General features: G+C 45.6%; 1 protein-coding gene across 17 annotated transcripts in view; it reads right to left on the bottom strand.

The window, feature by feature from the left end:
• Positions 1-20,408, bottom strand: part of MYCBP2 (MYC binding protein 2) — a 481,356-nt gene that overhangs the window by 29,386 nt on the left and 431,562 nt on the right. For all 17 annotated transcript variants that reach the window (XM_075336774.1, XM_075336775.1, XM_075336778.1 and 14 more), the window contains 8 exons: positions 16,797-16,877; positions 15,899-16,165; positions 15,520-15,803; positions 14,939-15,035; positions 14,421-14,540; positions 10,166-10,267; positions 7,865-7,993; positions 7,324-7,456 (listed from right to left, as the gene is read on the bottom strand). In XM_075336774.1, coding sequence (XP_075192889.1) covers positions 7,324-7,456; positions 7,865-7,993; positions 10,166-10,267; positions 14,421-14,540; positions 14,939-15,035; positions 15,520-15,803; positions 15,899-16,165; positions 16,797-16,877 — 1,213 coding nt within the window. The remainder of the gene's footprint in view (positions 1-7,323; positions 7,457-7,864; positions 7,994-10,165; positions 10,268-14,420; positions 14,541-14,938; positions 15,036-15,519; positions 15,804-15,898; positions 16,166-16,796; positions 16,878-20,408) is intronic.

Below are 20,408 nucleotides of genomic sequence, written 5' to 3'. Positions count from 1 at the left end.
GAAAAAACCGTGTCTTGTTCCTGAAGAGGAACAGGGATTACCACTCCTTCTGCCTGCAGAAGAGCATCGGCTCGGTGGGAGGGGGGGGGGGGGAAGTTCTGAAGAATCGAGCCGGAGGACGAGAACAGAGCTCTATCCTGTACACGTGAGACAAAATGTCTCTCACCCACCGGTCTGTGACCTGTGGCAGCTAAATGTACCCAGAAGCGGGAGATTCTGCCACCAACCGCGGATGCGGGGAGAGAGAGCTGAAATACATGAGGAGATCGCCTTGGTAGCGGTTCCTCCTGCTGCCTTCCTTGGGCGTGAATGTGCCCGGCCGGAATCTGAGCCTCTCTGAGCCTTTTGAGCCCTTTTAGACGAGGACAATTGGGACTTGCCCGAGCCTGGGAAGGACCAACCTCGACTGTCCCCCCAGGACAGCATTACTAGGGTAAGTCGCAATGCAGACATTGCGAGGTTCAGGACACCACCTGCGGCACAGATGTACATGTGCTCAAGACCAGCTGCGCAAGACCAGCTGAAATAGGTTAGGGTGCCCATACGGCTGCGAATGCCGGAGCAACCGACACGCTGATAGCTTCACAGACAGATTTCAACCAGAGGTCTATCTGTCTGTCAATGGCATCTTTAAGTGAATTCCCATCTCCACTGCAACTATGGATCTAGCCGCAAGCCTGGAGATTGGGAGATCCACCTTTGGACCCTGGGTCCAGGGCTGTACCACATCAGGGTAAAGGAATAACGTGCATGCTTAAAACGTTTGGAGAAAACGTTTATCTGGTAAGCGTGGTGTTTCTGAACTGCGTCTATGAAGTCAGCGTGGTCAGAAAAAGTACTCAATCTACGCATGAGTACTGAAAAAGGATTTCTCCTGCTGTGAAGCTGACTCCTCCACTGGGGGAGCTGAGGGAGAAATATGCAACATTCCATTGATGGACGCTATAAGATCATTCACTATGGCGTCACCATCCGGTGTATCCGGATTGAGAGCGGTGTCAGGACCAAAGCCCTGATCAGCTACGTCTGCCTCATCATACAGAGAGTCGTCCTGCTGGGACCTTGACCAGTGATGAAGCCGAGTGTCGCACCCAGCGAGCTAGCTTAGGCTGTCTGGGACTGCCGTCCGTGTCAGAGCCTTCACCCTGGAATGCCTGGGACCCCCCCGGAGCACTGAGTACGTTCCAAATGAGGGTGGCCAGGGAGCATTAATCAAGATTGCCCATGGCCTGTCTGGACTGCAAAGTCTCCATCCCATGACAATCTCCGTCCCTGTCCCTGGACAGGGTTCACAGGTGGTTCCTTTGGCCACCTCTAGTAGAGACCCCGGCTGACCAAGTGCTACAGGGGAGCATTGCACACAATGGGGGTCAGTGGAACCTGCCAGTGGAACAGTATCACATGCAGGAAAAGCAGCATAGAAGCCTGTGTTGCTTTTTTGCTGCTGTATTCTAGTCATCTATGCAATGTACAGCATACAAGCATAAACACTTTCAGCACATGCAATACAAGCAGCATAGAAAGCCTGTGCCTTGGCACCCATGCTTTTTTGCTGCTGTTGTCCAGCCCTCTAGGAGAATATAGCCAAGAGTAGCGACCGTACAGTGCAATGTATAGCATACAAGCATAAGTACATACAAGCAGCCTAGAAAACCTGTGCCTTAGCACCCTTGCGTTGTGCCTTAGCACCCTTGCGTTTTTGCTGCTGTTATCTCGCCATCTAGAAGGGCATATAGCCAAAGATAGCGACCTACAGTGCAGTGGCACCCATGCTTTTTTGTATAGCCTACAAGCATAAAATACAAATGGACACTTCGGTATTTAGTGGGGTCAGCACTTCAGGTGCTGCTTACCGCCCGCCTATAACGCGGGTGTGTGGTCGCCAGAGCCCTGTGTTGGTTGCCCAGAGCATGTCTCCGTTCCCCAGCTCGGACTGCGTGCAGGAATGGCTGCCGGCGTCCTTCTCCAGCTCGTGTGACGAGGGGCGGGCCGTAGACAAGAGCGGGAAACTGGCGTCCCACTGTGTCCAGTAAAGGGGGCTGGAGAATGCAAAGCAGACTCCAGCCCTCGGCGCTGACTGTCTGTACAGCGTCCCGCCTCTCCCCTGACTGGCAGGGCTGGAGGCGGGAACGAAACGAAAACTAGGCCGCAAAGCCGGGGACTGGAGTAATAAGCGCGGCCGTCCATGTGCACGGCCAGCGCGGAAGTCCCCGGCGCACCACAAGTCCCAGCCGCGCCACAATGTAAAAAACACCCAGCAACGGCCGGCGCGGCAGTTCCCAATACATAAAGTCACTCAGCAAAGCTGTAGTGACTAATAGCACGAGCGCTCTGCGCTGTTGCCCCCGGCGCACTAACACTCCCAGCAATGCTGGTGTGTGTGTGCGCGCTTGCCCGGGGACACAGAGTACCTTAATGTAGCAGGGCCTGTCCCTGACGATACTCAGCTCCATATCCAGCAGGTTCTCTGGGTCTGTGGATGGAGCCCGGTCTCAGTGCCTGGAGACCTGTAAGATCCCACTTCACCCAGAGCCCTGAGGGGGGATGGGGAAGGAAAACAGCATGTGGGCTCCAGCCTCCGTACCCGCAATGGGTACCTCAACCTTACAAACCGCAAGTGGGGTGAGAAGGGAGCATGCTGGGGACCCCATATGGGCCCACTTTTCTTCCATCCGACATAGTCAGCAGCTGCTGCTGACTAAACAGTGGAGCTATGCGTGGATGTCTGACCTCCTTCGCACAAAGCAGAAAACTGGTGAGCCAGTGATCCCACTGGGGGTGTATAGCCAGAAGGGGAGGGGCCTTACACTTTTTAGTGTAATGCTTTGTGTGGCCTCCGGAGGCAGTAGCTATACACCCAATCGTCTGGGTCTCCCAATGGAGCGCCGAAGAAATAAAATTTTTTTTTTGGGTTTGGTTTATTTGTCCAATTACTTTTGACCTCCTAAAATGTGGAGTGTTTGTAAAGAAATGTGTACAATTCCTACAATTTCTATCAGATATTTTTGTTCAAACCTTCAAATTAAACGTTACAATCTGCACTTGAATTCTGTTGTAGAGGTTTCATTTCAAATCCAATGTGGTGGCATGCAGAGCCCAACTCGCGAAAATTGTGTCACTGTCCAAATATTCCTGGACCTAACTGTAGATCGCACAAGTCCCCCTGTGTTAGATATCGCCCCCAGGCTGCTGCCCATAGTAAAATAAAACACTTTCCTTACCTCCTCCAGCGCTGAGCTCCCTCCGTGCTTCGATTCTTCCACTTCCTGGTTCTTGGTGCCGGTCATGTGATCGGCACAGCAGACTGAGATCTCTGTGTGCCTGATCACAGTGAAAGCAGGGACACCGGGGAGAAACGCTGGAGGGGGTAAGTAAAGCTTTTTTTATTTTAGAATGAGCAGCAGCCTGGGGGCCAAATCTAAACACAGGGGGGGCATGTGCCATCACAGGGGGGCGCAGAGACATAATATGCACCGCTGCCCCAGCCCCTCACTGCGGTGCGATTTCAGCACCACCGGTGATGGACAGCGGCTGTGCATATTATATGAGCGGGAGAAGGAGATCAAACGCTGCCGCCGCAGCGTTCACCTGCCCCCAGCAGCGCCCCCACCTCCCCTGGACCTTGCAGTGTGTGTATATATATAGATATATATATATATACATACACACACATATACATATATATATATACATACACACATATATACATACATACATATATACACCCTCCCCCCCAAAAAATTTGGGGGAACAAAAGTGCATCTTATAAAGCAAAAAATACATATACACATACATACATTATTATATATATATATATATATATATATATATATATATATATATATATATATATATATCCATCTATCTATCTATCTCTATATTATATATCTATATTATATATCTATATCTATACACACACACACACACACACACACACACACACACACGCGCACACACACACACACACACCCTCAAACAGTGCATATAATAAATGGATCAGGCATATAAAACAAGCCCACCTGTGCAAAATATACAAAAACGGAAGGAAAAGGCAATATATGAGCTATAATTGAATCACTAGATAAAGAACCAAAAAGTTGGTATAAATAGCGTTGCCCAGTATTTATTGCACAGACCCCAATATAATAAATAAATAGCAGCAGAACGGGCAGAAAATAGCAAAAAGTTTTTAAATTGGTATATGTAGTATAGCCCAATACTTATTGCACTGACCCAAAAGTAGCAAATAGAAGCAAATAGCAGCAGAAGAGGCAAACATTTATTGCATAGGTCCAAGGTCCCAGGATAGCAGCAAAAGAGGCATGGAGAGGCAAGGGGATCCAAAACGCAGCCATACAGACCCGTGTCAGGCTGCAAGATAAAGGTGCTAGGAGCAAGGAAGAGAATATAGAATACCCTAACACGTTTCTTCTTGACCCCTTAGTGTCCATAGGAGACAGACATGGGTCTGCATTCAGCCCCATTACTACACCTTACAGTTGTTTTTTTTATTAATGATTTCCCTTGTTTCAGATACAGCTTGCGATTGGGCACCAAAGTGAAACCGATCACTGTGATCCCACTTATGAGCTAAGAGCAGTGTGGTGTTACATCACTACTGTTAACGCTCATGTCTGAGGCAGGACCCTACCCCTCTAACACATCAAGAGTGTTTGGGCTTCCAGGCAGATTGGTCTTTGCAATCACACCCCTGCCTGCATGCTCTCCAGAGCCTGACTGTGAAAGGTGGGAAGATTGAGCCAGTACCTTCTAGCTGCTAGACAGACAACACCCGGGATGTCTGATGACTGTGTTCCTCCCTAAAACTGTTAAGGCGGATTCCTGGGCACTATAAAAGGGCTCCTGGCTTATTTTTCTAAAGAAAATATTAAAGATATCCCAGAGGTGCATCCCTAGCTTCATCCTGCTTTCTCCCTTCTACAGCCTCATTTTTTTTTCTAGTCCTTGCAGCAGTTGCAGTGATCCCTCCAACACCCCTCCCCCCCATCTTTCTTCATGGCGGTCTTGGTTCAAAATTTAGTCCCTGGCTTCTGCCAGGTCTACTCCTGCATCCAAACCACACTTACGGCAGCGGGCGGGCTCTGTCACGTCCCTCAACCCACCGCTTTCAGCCTATTAGATGGCTTGTTTTATACAGCCTCACGGGTACACTGAGCGCACTTTCGGCAGCACCTCCTCCTATTTTTTTTCCCGCTGCCAGCTTTTTTTTTACATACCTGCACCTCCTTTAACCCATAGACCCTGCAGCTCTCTACCATGGTCCACAGGAGCTCTGTCTCAGCAGACCTTTAGCATACAGGCTTCACTACAGAACGGGGTAAGCTCCATCTCCTGGTGGGAGCTCATCTCTCTCTAGCAGCTCTTTTTTTCTGGGCCCTCCTCCCTTTTTCCATTCTCACAGTTTATCAGTTGTGCAAATTACCCTCAAACCCCCCAACTGCCTGAAATATGAGCACGCTCTATTTTCCTCCCTCAAAAAGGGTCCGTGTAGCCTCTGTTAGGAGTCTCGACAGAAAATAGCCAGATATCTCTCCGGGAAGGACCTAGCCAAGGAGTGGCTCTTTTTAGGAGACCACCATAACCACCATATTAAGTGGCCCTTTTAGTCATTATCCAACTCTTTGACGAGTTTAAAAGATATGACAAGGGAAATACCAAGGCCAGGTATCCATCCAGAGACAGCTGTTTTGGGGTGTTGCCCCTCATCAGTGTGGAGTAGGATTCTGGCTAGGTGGGAGCAATGCCTAGTAGACCAACAAGACAAAACAATCACTGATCTCGGGGAGACCAGCCAGAGAAAACACTGCCAGCAGCCAACAAAGGCGCTCAAAACAGTGAAATCCTAGGTGCATTGCCCCCTGGAAAGTATGCAAATCAAAAAAGGTCCGTGGAGCCTCTGTTAGGGAGTCTCGACACAAAAAATAGCCAGATATCCCTCCAGGAAGGACCTAGTCATGGACCTTTTTTGATTGCATACTTCCCAGGGGGCAATGCACCTAGGATTTCACTGTTTTGAGCGCTTTTGTTGGCTGCCGGCAGTGTTTTCTCTGGCTGGTCTCCCCGAGATCAGTGATTGTTTTGCCCTATTTTCCTCCCTGGGAGGATAAACCACGCTAGTTAGTCCTGGGCACTCTTATCGGTGCCCTTTTTCTAATAGCATCCAGACCTTGGCTACAGCTTTGGAGCATTTACCTATAAACAACCACCTGGCCCTCTATTCGCTATTCACAGTGACTCAGAGCCACCATCTAACATGCAACACATCGCTGTTTACTGCAGTGGTCCTAGTGCTCTGTCCACTATCCAGCGAGTGAGACCCACCAGCCACAAATAACTGCAGCAGTGGTCCAATCTGCCCACCATCCAGTCCCTTCACCTACCATGAACCACAAGTCTGAGCCCCGTTCTGAGTCCCAAACTTACACTGAGAAGTCACTTCCAATCCACCCAGTAAACACTGGAATGATCCTGCCAGTCACAACTCTGGTCACATGGTCCAGAAGAAGACTGAATTGGTGATGAAAACAGAAGGTGGCAACCTTTAAGTATTTTACCACACACAAAACATACACTATACCTAACTAACTTGAAGTGGGATAAAAGACTCCCAAAACACCAAAGTGGTAATGTACCCCAGGCAAAGAGCTGTACACTATAAAATTAAAAATCCCTTTTTTCATAATCTTTTTTTCCATAAAAATGGGGAGGATTTTTAATAAGGGTTAAATTGAAAATTATTTGTATTTACAAATAATTTTATCCCTTCATTAACTAAACACCATCCCATAAGGATGGAATTCTGGCATCATTGAAAAAAAAAAGAAAAAAACAAAAAAACGTGTTTAAGGGGAACCATATCACAGGGGAAGAGGGAATCAAAATAGCAGACAACCCCGATATGTTACATCAACTAAAATATAAATGTACATAAATGTCTACATTATTCTTTAATAGCCTATGCTACAGTACATAAGCAAAAAGAAAAAGCTTCTTTCATACAGTTAAGAGCCAACTGAACATGTTAAAAGTTAGATGCTGGACTCCCCTCTGCGCTGCAATATCTATTGTGTTACATGTGTTAGCTCTTTCTGGATTATATCATGTTGTAATTACTATAGCAGACGCTTACAGGAAATAGGTGACAACCATCACTCATGAGTCTAGAGCTGGATGTACAGTAAAATATATTATATACGCAATTACAGAAAAAATAAATAAATCGGGGAGCTTTATTAGTAGATTTCTTTGTTTTATGTCTGGAGAAGGATTTCTTCGAAAACGTTTCCTTAATAAGAATGCTACCTGTTTGCTCTCGGAATTCAACCATGGCTTTCATTGTTTTAGAATCGGCTAGTGCCATCAACCAGAACAGCTTGGTTCTTCCACAGCCCTCATGGAGATCCACTTTGATTGCTTCTTCTTCCTCTTTGAACACCTGCACAAAACATAAGAGGGTAATGGATACCTGACCTATCCAGGAACGTTTGTCAGTAGCTACAGATTCATGTTGTGCCACTTCTCAAATATAAAAAAAATGCCTAACAATGAAAGAGAAGGAGGAAGCCCCTGCATCTCCCCACCCTGCTACAGTAACAGAAGGCCTTGAGAATACAGCCATTGATCACCGCCATTAGAGCAGTCCTCTCGTAAAACTAACAAACTCAAACCAAGTTGATTACTTTTATTACCCAAACGGTACACTATATTTTGTGTAAGTGTGACTAAAAGAGTGCACCTGTCCCCTTACACTGCTGCCGTAATATAGGGCAAACACAATCTGCTGAAGGATCTGCTTTATACAGCTTAGATTTTTTTCATTAGCGGCTGCTGTGATGTATTTTACCTGTCTTTGATGGGATTTTGTTCGTCGATGAAGGTGGAGAAAGCGGTCACAGTCTGTGCACAGATTTCCACAAGCATTGCACAAGATGATTGCTGCAGTTTCACCATCATCGTGATTATCACACATTGGCTGCAACAAAGAAAGTAAAACCTGATACATTAACACATAACTAATCCAGTGTAGGCTCGAGCTAGCTGCTGCTAGGACTGGGCGCTCCGAAGAATGACAGCCATCTAAGTACTTCAGCACACCAAAGAAGAAAAGAAGCAAAATCTTGGTGAATTTTATTATAATCTGGCTCGAGTAGAGTAGAAAAACAAACAAACAACAAAGTTTCGGCCATAGAAGGCCTTTATCAGGGTATATCTGCTTGTGTAATGGTCGGAGAGTCCAGAGCGGCCGTCTCTTTGGTGTGCCGAAGTGCTTTACTGCACATTACTAATACAGATATAACATTTTTAACCCCTTCGCGCCACGGCCAATTTGTATTTTTTCCTCCCATTATTCCAAGAGCTATAACTTTATTTTTCTGTTAACAGTCGTATGAGGGCTTGATTTTTGCGGGATGAGTTGTAGTTTTGAATGACACTTCATTTTACCACCTTATGTACTGGAAAATGTGAAGAAAAAAAAAAATCCAAGTTCTGGAAAAAAAAAAAAAAAATAAATAAAAATCCCCAAAAACCTGCAATTCGGGCATTGATTTTTGGGAATTGCTTTTACGGCGTATATTCTGTGGCAGAGATGACATGGCAATAAGATTCACATCAGTCAAACTTGTTTAGTTTTTTTTATTTTAGTGGTAAATAAAATAAAGTTTGAAATAACATGTTCACACCATTGGTCCATTGGTGTTCCAGACCTACATTCCTTAGTACGAAATACTGGAAAGACTTTTTGATTGTGTTACCCGTTTCGGTTTCACTTTTCAGTAGATGGAGCATGTGTGGGCTTATTTGACAAATTTTTTTTTTACCATTTTGGGAGGAATATGACATTTTGATCACCACTTAGAGCATTTTATTGCAGTATTTCAGAGGTCACGAAGACGCAGTTTAGATTTTTTTTCTGTTTATGGTGTTTACCGATCAGATTAATTATTTTTATATTTTGATTGGACTTTTCTAGGCACGGCAATACCATGTGTATTTTATTACATTCAATTTTAATAGGGGAAAGAAGGGGGTGATTTAAACTTTTCCCTTTTCACTGTATTTATTAGTCTCTTTAGGGGACTTGATCGTCTGATCACTTGTACTATATAAAGCAATATCACAATATTGCTGCATAAAGTAAAAATCACGGCCTCCATTGAAGCCTGGCCACATACTGTTTTTTTAATGAAGCTCAGTAATGACAAACACAGATGTCTTCAACAGACCCCCAGCTGTCAGCAATCTATTTGCGCCCCGTGATCGCATTTCAGGCGTGCCGATGGGCGCATTGAATGAGGCACCCCCATGGCAGTTTGCGGTTAATGCTGCTGGCAAAGTTTTACAGCGGCATTTAAGATGTTAATCATGGGTGGAGCGCCGCTCTACCCATGGTTGTTAGAGGTAGGTCCTGGTTGTAACATACAGCTATTTGCTGATGTCGGTAAGGGGTTAAAGTGGATCTACACCAGTATATAAATGCAGCATCATGCAATAGATAAAACCACTCAACATAAAAGTTAGGAAGGTAGAGTCAATATGTTAAGAACACATTAATTTGCTACCAAAATCTACTGGAATTGACAATTTAAAGGGAACATGTTGCCTAATAACACTATTAACTTGCAGATTGACATAATTAGCGCTGACTGTCAATCAATTCTGGAGGCGTGATTACAGCTGCTGCTCAGTATACACCGAGCCGTGGCTGAAGCAGCCCTGGCGCCACCCCTATGACTGAAAACTGAACGCTGCAAAAAGGAATAAAGTTAATTTCCTCCCGGCAGCAGGGCTCTCAGTGCGGGTGCTGGGCAGCTTCAGAACACTATTACCCTGCAGATTAACCCTATACCTGCAGGTTGAGTGTTTTTACACAACAACCTCCTTTTAAGGTTTCACATCTTTAACAACACTTTTTTTTATAAGAACCACATGGATAAAATTTCCTTGTTTGAAGATGCTATTTAAATTATTACAGCAAACAAATGATCCTTAATTTTCAGTTTCAATAATAATTATAATTATTATTAGTAAAAAAAAAACAACAACTAAACGTTGTATCCCTGTCTTAGAAATAAGACTTGATGATTGATCTAAAGAATCAAGAAAGTTTTCCATTTTGAATTATAAAAGGGAAATAACAGATTACCATTTGTTTTTGCTGTCCATCTTTCCCCATCCACCTTCCAGAAGATAATCGGTCCACATGATCTTGATCAAGCACACATAATGAGGCTACAGCCAACCATAGCTAAAATTATACAGAATATTTGTTTGATCATCCAGTGCAATGAAAACGGCCATTACAGATACATAAATATGACTACTATAGGTTACAAATGCTATGAGTTTAAAGGGAAGGTATCGCGGTTTTTTATTTTTGTATTAAAAATAGTGATTATGAAATCAAGTATTTCTAATACAAAATGAAAATCGCAGCTTATTTAGTTTTTATGTAATTCTTATTTTACTGGAGGCACTGGGGGCTGCCATGCTGGATTTGCCGTGTGTGTAACGACAGTAACTCCTTCCTTTACGGCAGCCCCTGTGCATAGACTCTGATAGTCGGGGTCCGACCCCATGAAGTACGTTACAGTGGGCGTCTGCTGTGACCTGGACGCGCCCCCTGGGCTGTCCAGAACACAACAGAGGGAGGAGTTCAGCGCCATTATTGTGGAGCTCACAGCCTGTGCTGTTTGCTCCACTTTACCCCTGTCACCCGCCGGGATGTGTGAGTACGGGCCGCCTCCCCTCCCCTCCCCTCGTTACTGTCTCCAATGACATCCCATCCCTCAGTTCTCCTCAGCCCCTGCTCTGCCCCAGCTACTGACGCCGCCCCTCCCCCCGCCGTTACCGTCTCCAATGACACCCCCCTCCCTCCGTTCTCCCAAGTCCCCGCTCTGCCCGCTGCTGCTGCTGTGTGTGTGTGTGTGTGTGTGTGTGTGTCACAAGGTCCCCAACAGGGGTGATTGTGAGTGTGTGTCGGCGCTTGCGATGCTGTGCAGTGAGCTTCCAGGACCTGCGAGAGGATCACATGGGAAGCATGTGATATCTCCGGATATTGTGAGTGTGTGCGCGCGATTGTACAGGTATGTGCGATCGGATGTGTGAGTGTGTGCGATCGGATGTGTGTGCGATCGGATGTGTGAGTGTATGCGATTGGATGTGTGAGTGTATGCGATCGGATGTGTGAAATGTCGGCCGGACGCAGGGGAGGATGGCATGGAGCACAGCTGCCTGGAGCGCCCACCGGAGGTCACAGGGAGGAATGATGTGAAAGGTGTGTGTGTGTGTGTGTGGCACAAGGTCCCCATCAGGGGTGATTGTGTGTGTGTGTGTGTGTGTGTGTGTGTGTGTGTGTGTGTGTAGCACAAGGTCCCCATCAGGGGTGAGTGTGTGTGTGTGTGTGTGTGTGTGTGTGTGTGTGTGTGTGTGTGTGTGTGTGTGTGTAAGCGCGCACGCCACTGCATGTGAGTACCTGTGTGTGTACCGGTGATACTGTCTGCAGGGTTGTGTATCTAATCCTCTCCTGTGTGATACTGTCTGTACGGCTGTGTATCTAATCCTGTCGTGTGATACTGTCTGCAGAGCCGTGTATCTAATCCTATCCTGTGTGATACGGTCTGCTGAGCCGTGTATCTAATCCTATCGTGTCATACTGTCTGATTAGCTGTGTATCTAATCCTAGTCTGTGATACTGTCTTCTGAGCCGTGTATCTAATCCTATCCTGTGTGATACTGTCTGCAAAGCAGTGTATCTAATCCTATCCTGTGTGATACTGTCTGCAGAGCCGTGTATCTAATCCTATCCTGTGTGATACTGTCTGTTGAGCCGTGTATCTAATCCTATCCTGTGTGATACTGTCTGTTGAGCTGTGTATCTAATCCTATCCTGTGTGATACTGTCTGCAGAGCTGTGTATCTAATCCTATCTTGTGTGATACTGTCTGCAGAGCCGTGTATCTAAGCCTATTCTGTGTGATACTGTCTGCTGAGCCGTGTATCTAATCCTATCCTGTGTGATACTCCTGCTGTCCTTGGTGACACTTTAGACATTTCTGGTCACCAAGAAAATGGCTGTGCACTGTGTCCTTACATGTCATTCTCTGTTACCTGTTGTAAACACTCAGATTAGGAGGGGGGAGGCGCCATCACACACAGGAGAGCAGACTCCTCCCATTTTACTGCAGGCTGTAATCGGAGCTTTTTATACAGTGGAAATTCAGTAGGATTTCAGAAGCTGCTCCCCCTAGTGTTTAACAGTAGAAAATATCAAACTTTTTCTTTTTTTTTTTTATATTTTGCACAATTAAAAAAAAAAAATAATATTTAAACAAAACATTTAAACATTATTACTTTACATTTTTTCATTTTTTTTTTTGACGATACCTTCCCTTTTAAGGGCTGTCCAGGAATTTTTTTTACTATGTGGTTAATAATTAACAGGTAGGCAACAACTACCTGCCTGATGTACCCGGCACCAGCTCAGACCAGTCATTGACAGCTTCTGCTGGCGACTCAGCTGCTCCAGTCAACAGGGCAGCTCTGTTGATGGGGCATGACTGTCGGCGTCGTGCAGATTGAAAACCAGCTTCCAGCAGTTAGGCAGCAGGGGCTCTGCTGTCAACCAGCATCACATTGGCAGTCATGCCCGGTCAACAAAGCGAAGTGTAAAAAAGCTGCTGCTCTGTTGAAGTAACGTCAGCAGAAGCCGCTGAATCGCCAGCAGGAGCGGTCTGTGACCACTGTGCTTGTGGAAAACGGTGGTGGGCACTGCAGGTAGTTAGCAACTACCTGCCTGTTATATTTTTCTTTTGACAATATGTTTAATAACCAAGTACTGGATATCCGCTTTAATGTAAATCTCATAAAATACAGTAAGTGTCATGTGCACAGAAATCCTGCAATGTCAGCAGCTCAGCACATTCTCTATAAACGGCCCAAAAATCCCAAAGCAGCCTGAGCAGATAACCAAGTAATGTCATTTGTTCTTGTCTGGACCACAAGTTTTTTGTTTGTTTTTTTTACACCTTAAGGCTGTGTGTGCATGGTCCATTTTTCTGCAGTGTTTTTCGGGTGTGTTTGTGGTCAGAAAACTGCATGACTTTGCTTCCCCAGAAAAGTCTGCGTTTTAGTTTTTGCTGTCCGCATAGTGCTTTTTTTTTTTTTAAGCTGCGTTTGAGGTAAAAAAAAAAAAAAAAAAGCAACGTCATTTTTTTTCCTGCGTTTTTCCACCCATGCAATGCATTGGAAATATGCAGTGACCAAAAAGGCATCCAAAAACGCAGTAAAAACACATGCGTTTTTGCCGCGGGTGCGTTTTTTGCGGCCAAAACTCTGCATCTTTGTGGTCACAAAAAAAAAAGGCAACGTGCGCACATATAGCCTAAAAGGGAAACTTACTGTAATTAAAAACCAGAAAACCCCAAATCACCATTTCTTTTTGCGGAATGACAAATATCCTGGACTTTATTTGATTATCAATGATTATCAATAGTTCATGCACCCCATGGGTGACAAAGGCAGATTCCCTCCAGGGTGATCTGCCATGCTACTCACTGCCTTCTATTTTCTAATATAATGTAATTATTAAACATTTAAAGCATAACTGTTATTTAAATTTTTATCTAACAATGTAGAGCAAGCAATTTTAAGAAAATTCCAAATATACTTCATCAAATCAGGAGGTAAACCTTTCAAAAACTTTATGGAAGACGTCCCCCTAAGCTGTTTCTGAACCAGACAGAAGCTGGTTACCAGGGAAAATCCGTAATCAGCTCCACACACTGAATATGGCCTTCTGAGGATGGAGAGGAGCTTCCACTTTGGAGCTCCCGGCAGCAGCTGATGCAGGGTCAGTTTACCTCCGGCTACGGCACAGTGCTATGTCAGGGTGTCAGCACAAGCTCCTCTGCTCTTCCTCACACAAACTTATCTGATCTGTCTTACTGATCTGCTGGGCAGTGACTTTCTCAGTGCTCGGTCAACTACTGGCTTGGCACACAGCCCCCCTACACTGAGCACACAGCCTCCTCCCACTCTTGCACAAGCTCCTGGCTCAGTAATATCACACTTCTCAGCTGCTGCCTCTTGATATTTAAAATTGACAGGTTTAACAATTGAATTAAAAACTAATTCAGCAGAATGATTGTTATTTTTTATTTTTACACACAAAAAAAAAATATAGAAAAAACCCATGGATGTCTGAACGAGGTCCAACTCTTCCAATAAGCTTATGTATGGCCCCCCTTAATATTTCAATAAGATATGGCAACTAAAGCACATTTAAAAAGAAAAAAAATATATCAATGTTTTTGGCTTAGATTCGTATAGGCACATAACTCCGCTATATAAATGTACTGGTCTTTCTACTGCACACTGGTACATCAAGACATAATACTTACCCTGGTGGTTGCGATACATCTCACTGGGGAACGATACTCCTCCTCCATCTTTGTCAGTGCAATGATTGTCTCTGCAATTGCATTTTTTGTGACACGGGACCAGGCCTCAGAAAGGTGCCCCTGTAAAAACATTAAGGGGACAAGTCAGGCAAATGACATAACATGTAATTGCACAGTTTCTCTTGGCAAAAGAAAGGAAAAAAAAAAAAAATATTACACACTGGACAGTTCATTTCCAAATTAAATATTTTAAATGGTAAAAAACCCCAAAACTGGCTGTTTTAAAGATCTTGTCCGGTCGTACAGACCATGAAACAGATGAATGAACAGCCTTATATACACATATAAATTCTGGAATCTTTTTTGACAATTTATTTTTTCATTTTCACTTCTAAAAGCAAAAATCTCTGCTTCTATAGACCTAGCTATATGTACTTGTGTGTACCTCAGACAAGGCGGCATGGTCTAGTGACCAGACATCTCAAATGATTTGCATAGCCAAATTATTTAAAACTTACAGCCGCCATGTCTTTGATTAATTTGACAATGATTTCGGAAATCTGAGTTGGCGTTGAGCCCTTCATCCACCAGTGACTTTCACCTCTTCTCAGGTAGCTGCAAAACCGAAATCAAACAAAAAAACACTGCATTAAAAACTTTATTGTACAGGACACCTCTCACTGTAAATGCACCAACTCTAAACTATTCTATTTAACAGATACAGATTAATCAAGTAGGAAATCCCTCACAATCCTAATATTCCTGGAGAAAATGAACAAAGCTAGATATATTCTAATCCTTAAGCTTCTCCAAAAGGTCAGCCTTCACTTAAAAGGGCTGTTGAGGACTTTCCCATTGATGGCTTATCCTTAGGATAGGTTTTCAATATCTGATTGGTGAGGGGTGCAATACCCGACACCCCTCGTTAATCAGCTATTTCAAGTGCTGGCGGAGGCCGGATGTGCTTAGTTGTGAAGCTTCACAGCCCCCTACACTAAATCGATGTGAAAGTCCTGGACAATTCAGCTTAAAATGTAAAACAGATTATTAAAAGGAAGTGCATGTTGGAGAAAGTAGAAGCTTTTCCATCAGACTATACCTGGAGTTGAAAATCATCGGCAAAGTGACAGTTGTGACGCCTTTCCCCGCACTCATTCCTGCTGTACCAGTGATCGGTGTCCCCTTAGCCTTCAGCTGAACTGTAAGTGCCTTGGCAATACATCCTAGGAACATATCCAAGATGCCAAGCTTGTTCCAGTCTCCTTTCTCTGTCGAGTGGATTATATCACTGATATCTGCGGGTGGCAGAGACTTTACTCCTATGATACTAGCAAGACGAGATGGAGTCACTTCGGGTAAGACTCGACGAAGCAATGAGGTGACCTGTGAAAGAGACCAAGAAAGGCGCAAACATCTTTAAGCAACATTAAATGGAAGGTGTAGTTATATTTGGGACAGACTGTGGATTAAGCACTCACTTGACGCTGCACTCTTGGTGAAGCGGTGTGTAAAAGATGGAAAAGATCTTGCAGTAATGTCAGTTGCTGAGCCAAGTACTGCCTGCCAACATTCGATCCACTTAGTGCAAGCACCATGGAAAGAAGCTCAAAGCAGTATGCATCAGAGGAGGCGTCCTCGTCATTTGGCTGGGAGTTGGCATTTTCTTTGCTGGAGATGGCATGCTCCCACTCTTCACGCACACGTGTTGCCTCCATTCTGATAGCTTGTACTATGTGGGCACACACCTAGAAGCAGAATAACTTCAGTTAATGATCAGGTTTTTTATTAAGGAAAAAAAAAATTAAAATCAAAAAATACATTAAAACCAGGCCATAGTCACTGGTGCAAAAATGTAGTATTTTTTTACACTGCGGTTTTTTTTTTTGCATGTGTGTGAACTGAAATACCACAATCAGAAAAGACTGTGTATTTAAATTTTTTTTTTAATGAGGTTAATAAAACTGAGTACACGAGAATTCTGAACAAAAATTATTACTACATGACTTACCACATTTATTATGCTTTTAATACTGGAAGCCAAAACAGTAAACATAATTTTGTCATTAAAAGGCAACTAATAAGTGGTGTAAACTTACACTACACAGCCTAAAAATGAGCCAGATTTATCAGACTGTATGGGCCAAGACTGTCAAGTCTGAGTGTACAATTACTTCACAGTTCTATAAATCTGGCCCTACAATAACTGACAAGATTGGCCCCATTGGCATTTACAAAATGATGCCCCTATACATAAATTGGTTTAGATTTAATTTTTATGTGAAACATGACAAAAGACAAGAATGTATACACACTTCACACAACTAGAGGACAATGATGCCAAAGATAAACCAACGCCTATGACAAGCAGACACATACCTGCTTTTGTAAGTTGGTTAGTTTACTTCTGCTGAAGATTATGCCAACCATATGTTCCTTAAGGTCGGCATCAGATGTTGCCTAATAGAAAAAAACCACAAATAAAATAAATCTTATGGAGGTGATATGTATGTTACATGTCTGCACAGAGGCATTATCCTGTAAGATTAGCGCTTTGCTCATTGGTTTTCCAGCTATATTCACTTTGCAGTAGCACATTTAAAAATTATTATAATACAAAAAACAATTTTTTTTTCCTGAAACACAAAATTCTATCAGACTTTGCATTAGCCAATTAGTAAAGGACTGGGGTCAACATTGTTTTTTTTTTGCCCTACCTTATTGAGGTAATGGGGAAATAAATATAATTTTGGGGAATATGTATTTGATAATTTAGATAGATTTCTAATGATAAAAAGAGAATTTTGTTACTTACCGTAAATTCTTTCTTATAGTTCCGTATTGGGAGACCCAGACCATGGGTGTTTAGCTTACCTCCGGAGGACACACAAAGTACTACATTAAAAAGTGTAGCTCCTCCCTCTGAGCTTATACACCCCCTGGTGAGCAGACCCAGCCAGTTTAGTGCAAAAGCTGAAGGAGAATAGCCACCCACAAGTAGAACAGAGCAAAAGCCGGAACAACCGGAGACTCTATCCACGACAACAGCTGGTGATAACACGCGGAACAAGAAAAAATTGCCAACAGGCAACAGGGAGGGTGCTGGGTCTCCCAATACGGAACTATAAGAAAAAGAATTTACGGTAAGTAAACAAAATTTTCTTTTTCTTTATCGTTCCTTTGGGAGACCCAGACCATAAGACGTTCCAAAGCAGTCCCTGGGTGGGAAATAAACCGCAAAAAAAGGCAAGAAGTAGGCAGAACCTAACTTCACAAATGGGCGACAGCCGCCTGAAGGATGCGTCTGCCCAAGCTCGCATCTGCTGAAGCATGAGCATGCACTTGGTAGTGCTTCGAAAAGGTATGCAGGCTAGTCCAAGTGGCAGCCTGACAGACTTGTTGAGCCGTAGCCTGGTGCCAGAAAGCCCAAGAGGCACCAACAGCTCTGGTCGAGTGTGCCTTGATCCCCGGCGGGGGAGGCACCTGAGAACTCTGGTAGGCGTCCGAAATGGTCGATCTAATCCAACGGGCCAAGGTCGGCTTAGAAGCAGAGAGGCCCTTGCGCCGACCTGTGGTTAGCACAAAAAGAGAAGTGCACCGCCTAAGAGCAGTGGTGCGAGAAACATAGATCCGGAGCGCACGCACCAGATCCAGAGTATGCAGCGCTTTTTCAAAGCGATGAACAGGAGCCGGACAAAAGGAAGGTAGGGTAATGTCCTGGTTAAGGTGGAAAGGAGAGACCACCTTAGCAAGAAAGTCCGGAGTCGGACGGAGAACCACCTTGTCTTGATGAAAAACTAAAAAAGGTGACTCCGAAGAGAGCGCGGCCAAATCAGAGACTCTCCTGAGGGAAGTTATGGCCACCAGAAAAAACACTTTCTGTGAAAGACGATGCAAAGAGACCTCCCTAAGAGGCTCAAATGGGGGGTTTCTGCAAAACCGTGAGAACTAAATTAGGGTCCCAGGGATCCAAGGGCCGCCGGTAAGGCGGAATGATGTGAGACGCGCCTTGCATGAAGGTGAGGACCTGAGCCAGCCGAGCAAGACGCCGCTGGAACAGAACTGACAGAGCTGAGACTTGTCCCTTGAGAGAGTTGAGGGACAGTCCTAGCTGCAGACTGGACTGTAGAAAAGACAGAAGGGTCGGCAAGGAGAATGGCCAAGGAGGATGGTCAGTAGAGCGACACCAGGACAGGAAAATTTTCCAAGTCCTGTGATAGATCTTAGCGGAGGAAGACTTACGGGCCCGAGTCATAGTGGAGATTACTTCAGGAGGGATACCAAAAGCCGTCAAGATCCAGGACTCAAGAGCCACGCCGTCAATTTGAGAGCCGCAGAATTCAGGCGGAAAAACGGACCTTGTGAGAGTAGGTCTGGACGGTCCGGGAGATGCCACGGCATCTCTACGGACAGATGGAGCAGGTCTGGATACCAAGCTCGCCTGGGCCAGTCCGGTGCAATGAGGATGACTCGACAGCCCTCCGTTCTGATCTTGCGCAGAACTCTGGGCAAGAGAGCTAGAGGGGGAAACACGTAGGACAGACGAAACTGGGACCAGTCTTGAACCAGTGCGTCCGCGGCGAATGCCTGAGGGTCGTGGGAGCGAGCCACGTAAACGGGAACCTTGTTGTTGTGACGGGATGCCATTAGGTCCACGTCCGGAGTGCCCCATTTGCAGCAGATTGACTGAAACACTGCCGGGTGCAGGGACCACTCGCCACCGTCCACGGTTTGACGGCTAAGATAATCTGCCTCCCAGTTTTCCACGCCTGGGATGTGGACTGCGGATATGGTGGACTTGGAGTCCTCCGCCCATTGAAGGATGCGTTGTACTTCCAACATCGCCAGGCGGCTGCGTGTCCCGCCTTGGTGATTGATGTAGGCAACCGCTGTCGCGTTGTCCGACTGGACTCGAATGTGCCTGCCCGCCAACAGGTGGTGAAAAGCTAGGAGAGCTAAAAGCACGGCTCTGGTTTCCAGCACAATGATTGAAAGGGCTGACTCGGACGGAGTCCAAGTGCCCTGCGCTCTGTGTGGTGGAGACATACCGCTCCCCAGCCGGATAGACTGGCATCCGTGGTGAGAATCACCCAGGACGGGGCCAGGAAGGAGCGCCCCTGGGACAGAGAGAGGGGACGAAGCCACCACTGAAGAGAGCTCCTGGTTTGTGGCGACAGAGCCACTAACCTGTGTAAGGAGGAAGGCCGCTTGTCCCAACAGCGGAGAATGTCCAGCTGCAGGGGGCGCAGATGGAACTGGGCAAAGGGGACAGCCTCCATGGACGCCACCATTTGACCCAGCACCTGCATCAGACGCCTGAGGGTATAACGGCGGGGCCTCAGCAGAGAGAGCACCGCTAGCTGGAGGGACTGCTGTTAGACTAAGGGCAACTTCACAAGTGCCGTCAAGGACTCGAACTGCATCCCTAGGTACGTGAGACTCTGGGTCGGAGTCAGAGTGGATTTGGGCAGATTGACCAGCCACCCGAATTGAGCTAGAGTGGAGAGAGTGAGCGAGACACTCCGCTGACAGTCTGCGCTGGATGACGCCTTGACTAGAAGGTCGTCCAGGTAAGGAATCACTGCCAACCCCTGGAGGTGCAGAACTGCAATCACTGCTGCCATGACCTTGGTGAATACCCGAGGGGCCGTGGCCAACCCGAAGGGGAGAGCCACGAATTGGAAGTGATCTTCTCCTACTGCAAAACGTAGCCAACGCTGGTGTGACACTGCAATTGGCACATGCAGATAGGCATCTCTGATGTCGATGGATGCCAGGAAATCCCCTTGGGACATAGAGGCAATGACTGATCGCAGAGACTCCATGCAAAAGCGCCGCACCTGAACATGCTTGTTGAGAAGCTTCAGATCCAGGATGGGCCGGAAGGTACCGTCCTTTTTGGGAACTAGGAAGAGATTTGAGTAGAAACCTCTGAACCGTTCCCGGGCGGAAACCGGTACAATTACTCCATTGGCCTGTAAGGCTGCTACG

Source organism: Anomaloglossus baeobatrachus, chromosome 2, assembly GCF_048569485.1.
Source record: "Anomaloglossus baeobatrachus isolate aAnoBae1 chromosome 2, aAnoBae1.hap1, whole genome shotgun sequence".
NCBI lineage: Eukaryota > Metazoa > Chordata > Amphibia > Anura > Aromobatidae > Anomaloglossus > Anomaloglossus baeobatrachus.
Note: the sequence above shows the minus strand (reverse complement) of the source record. Positions and strands in the feature narration are given on the sequence as shown.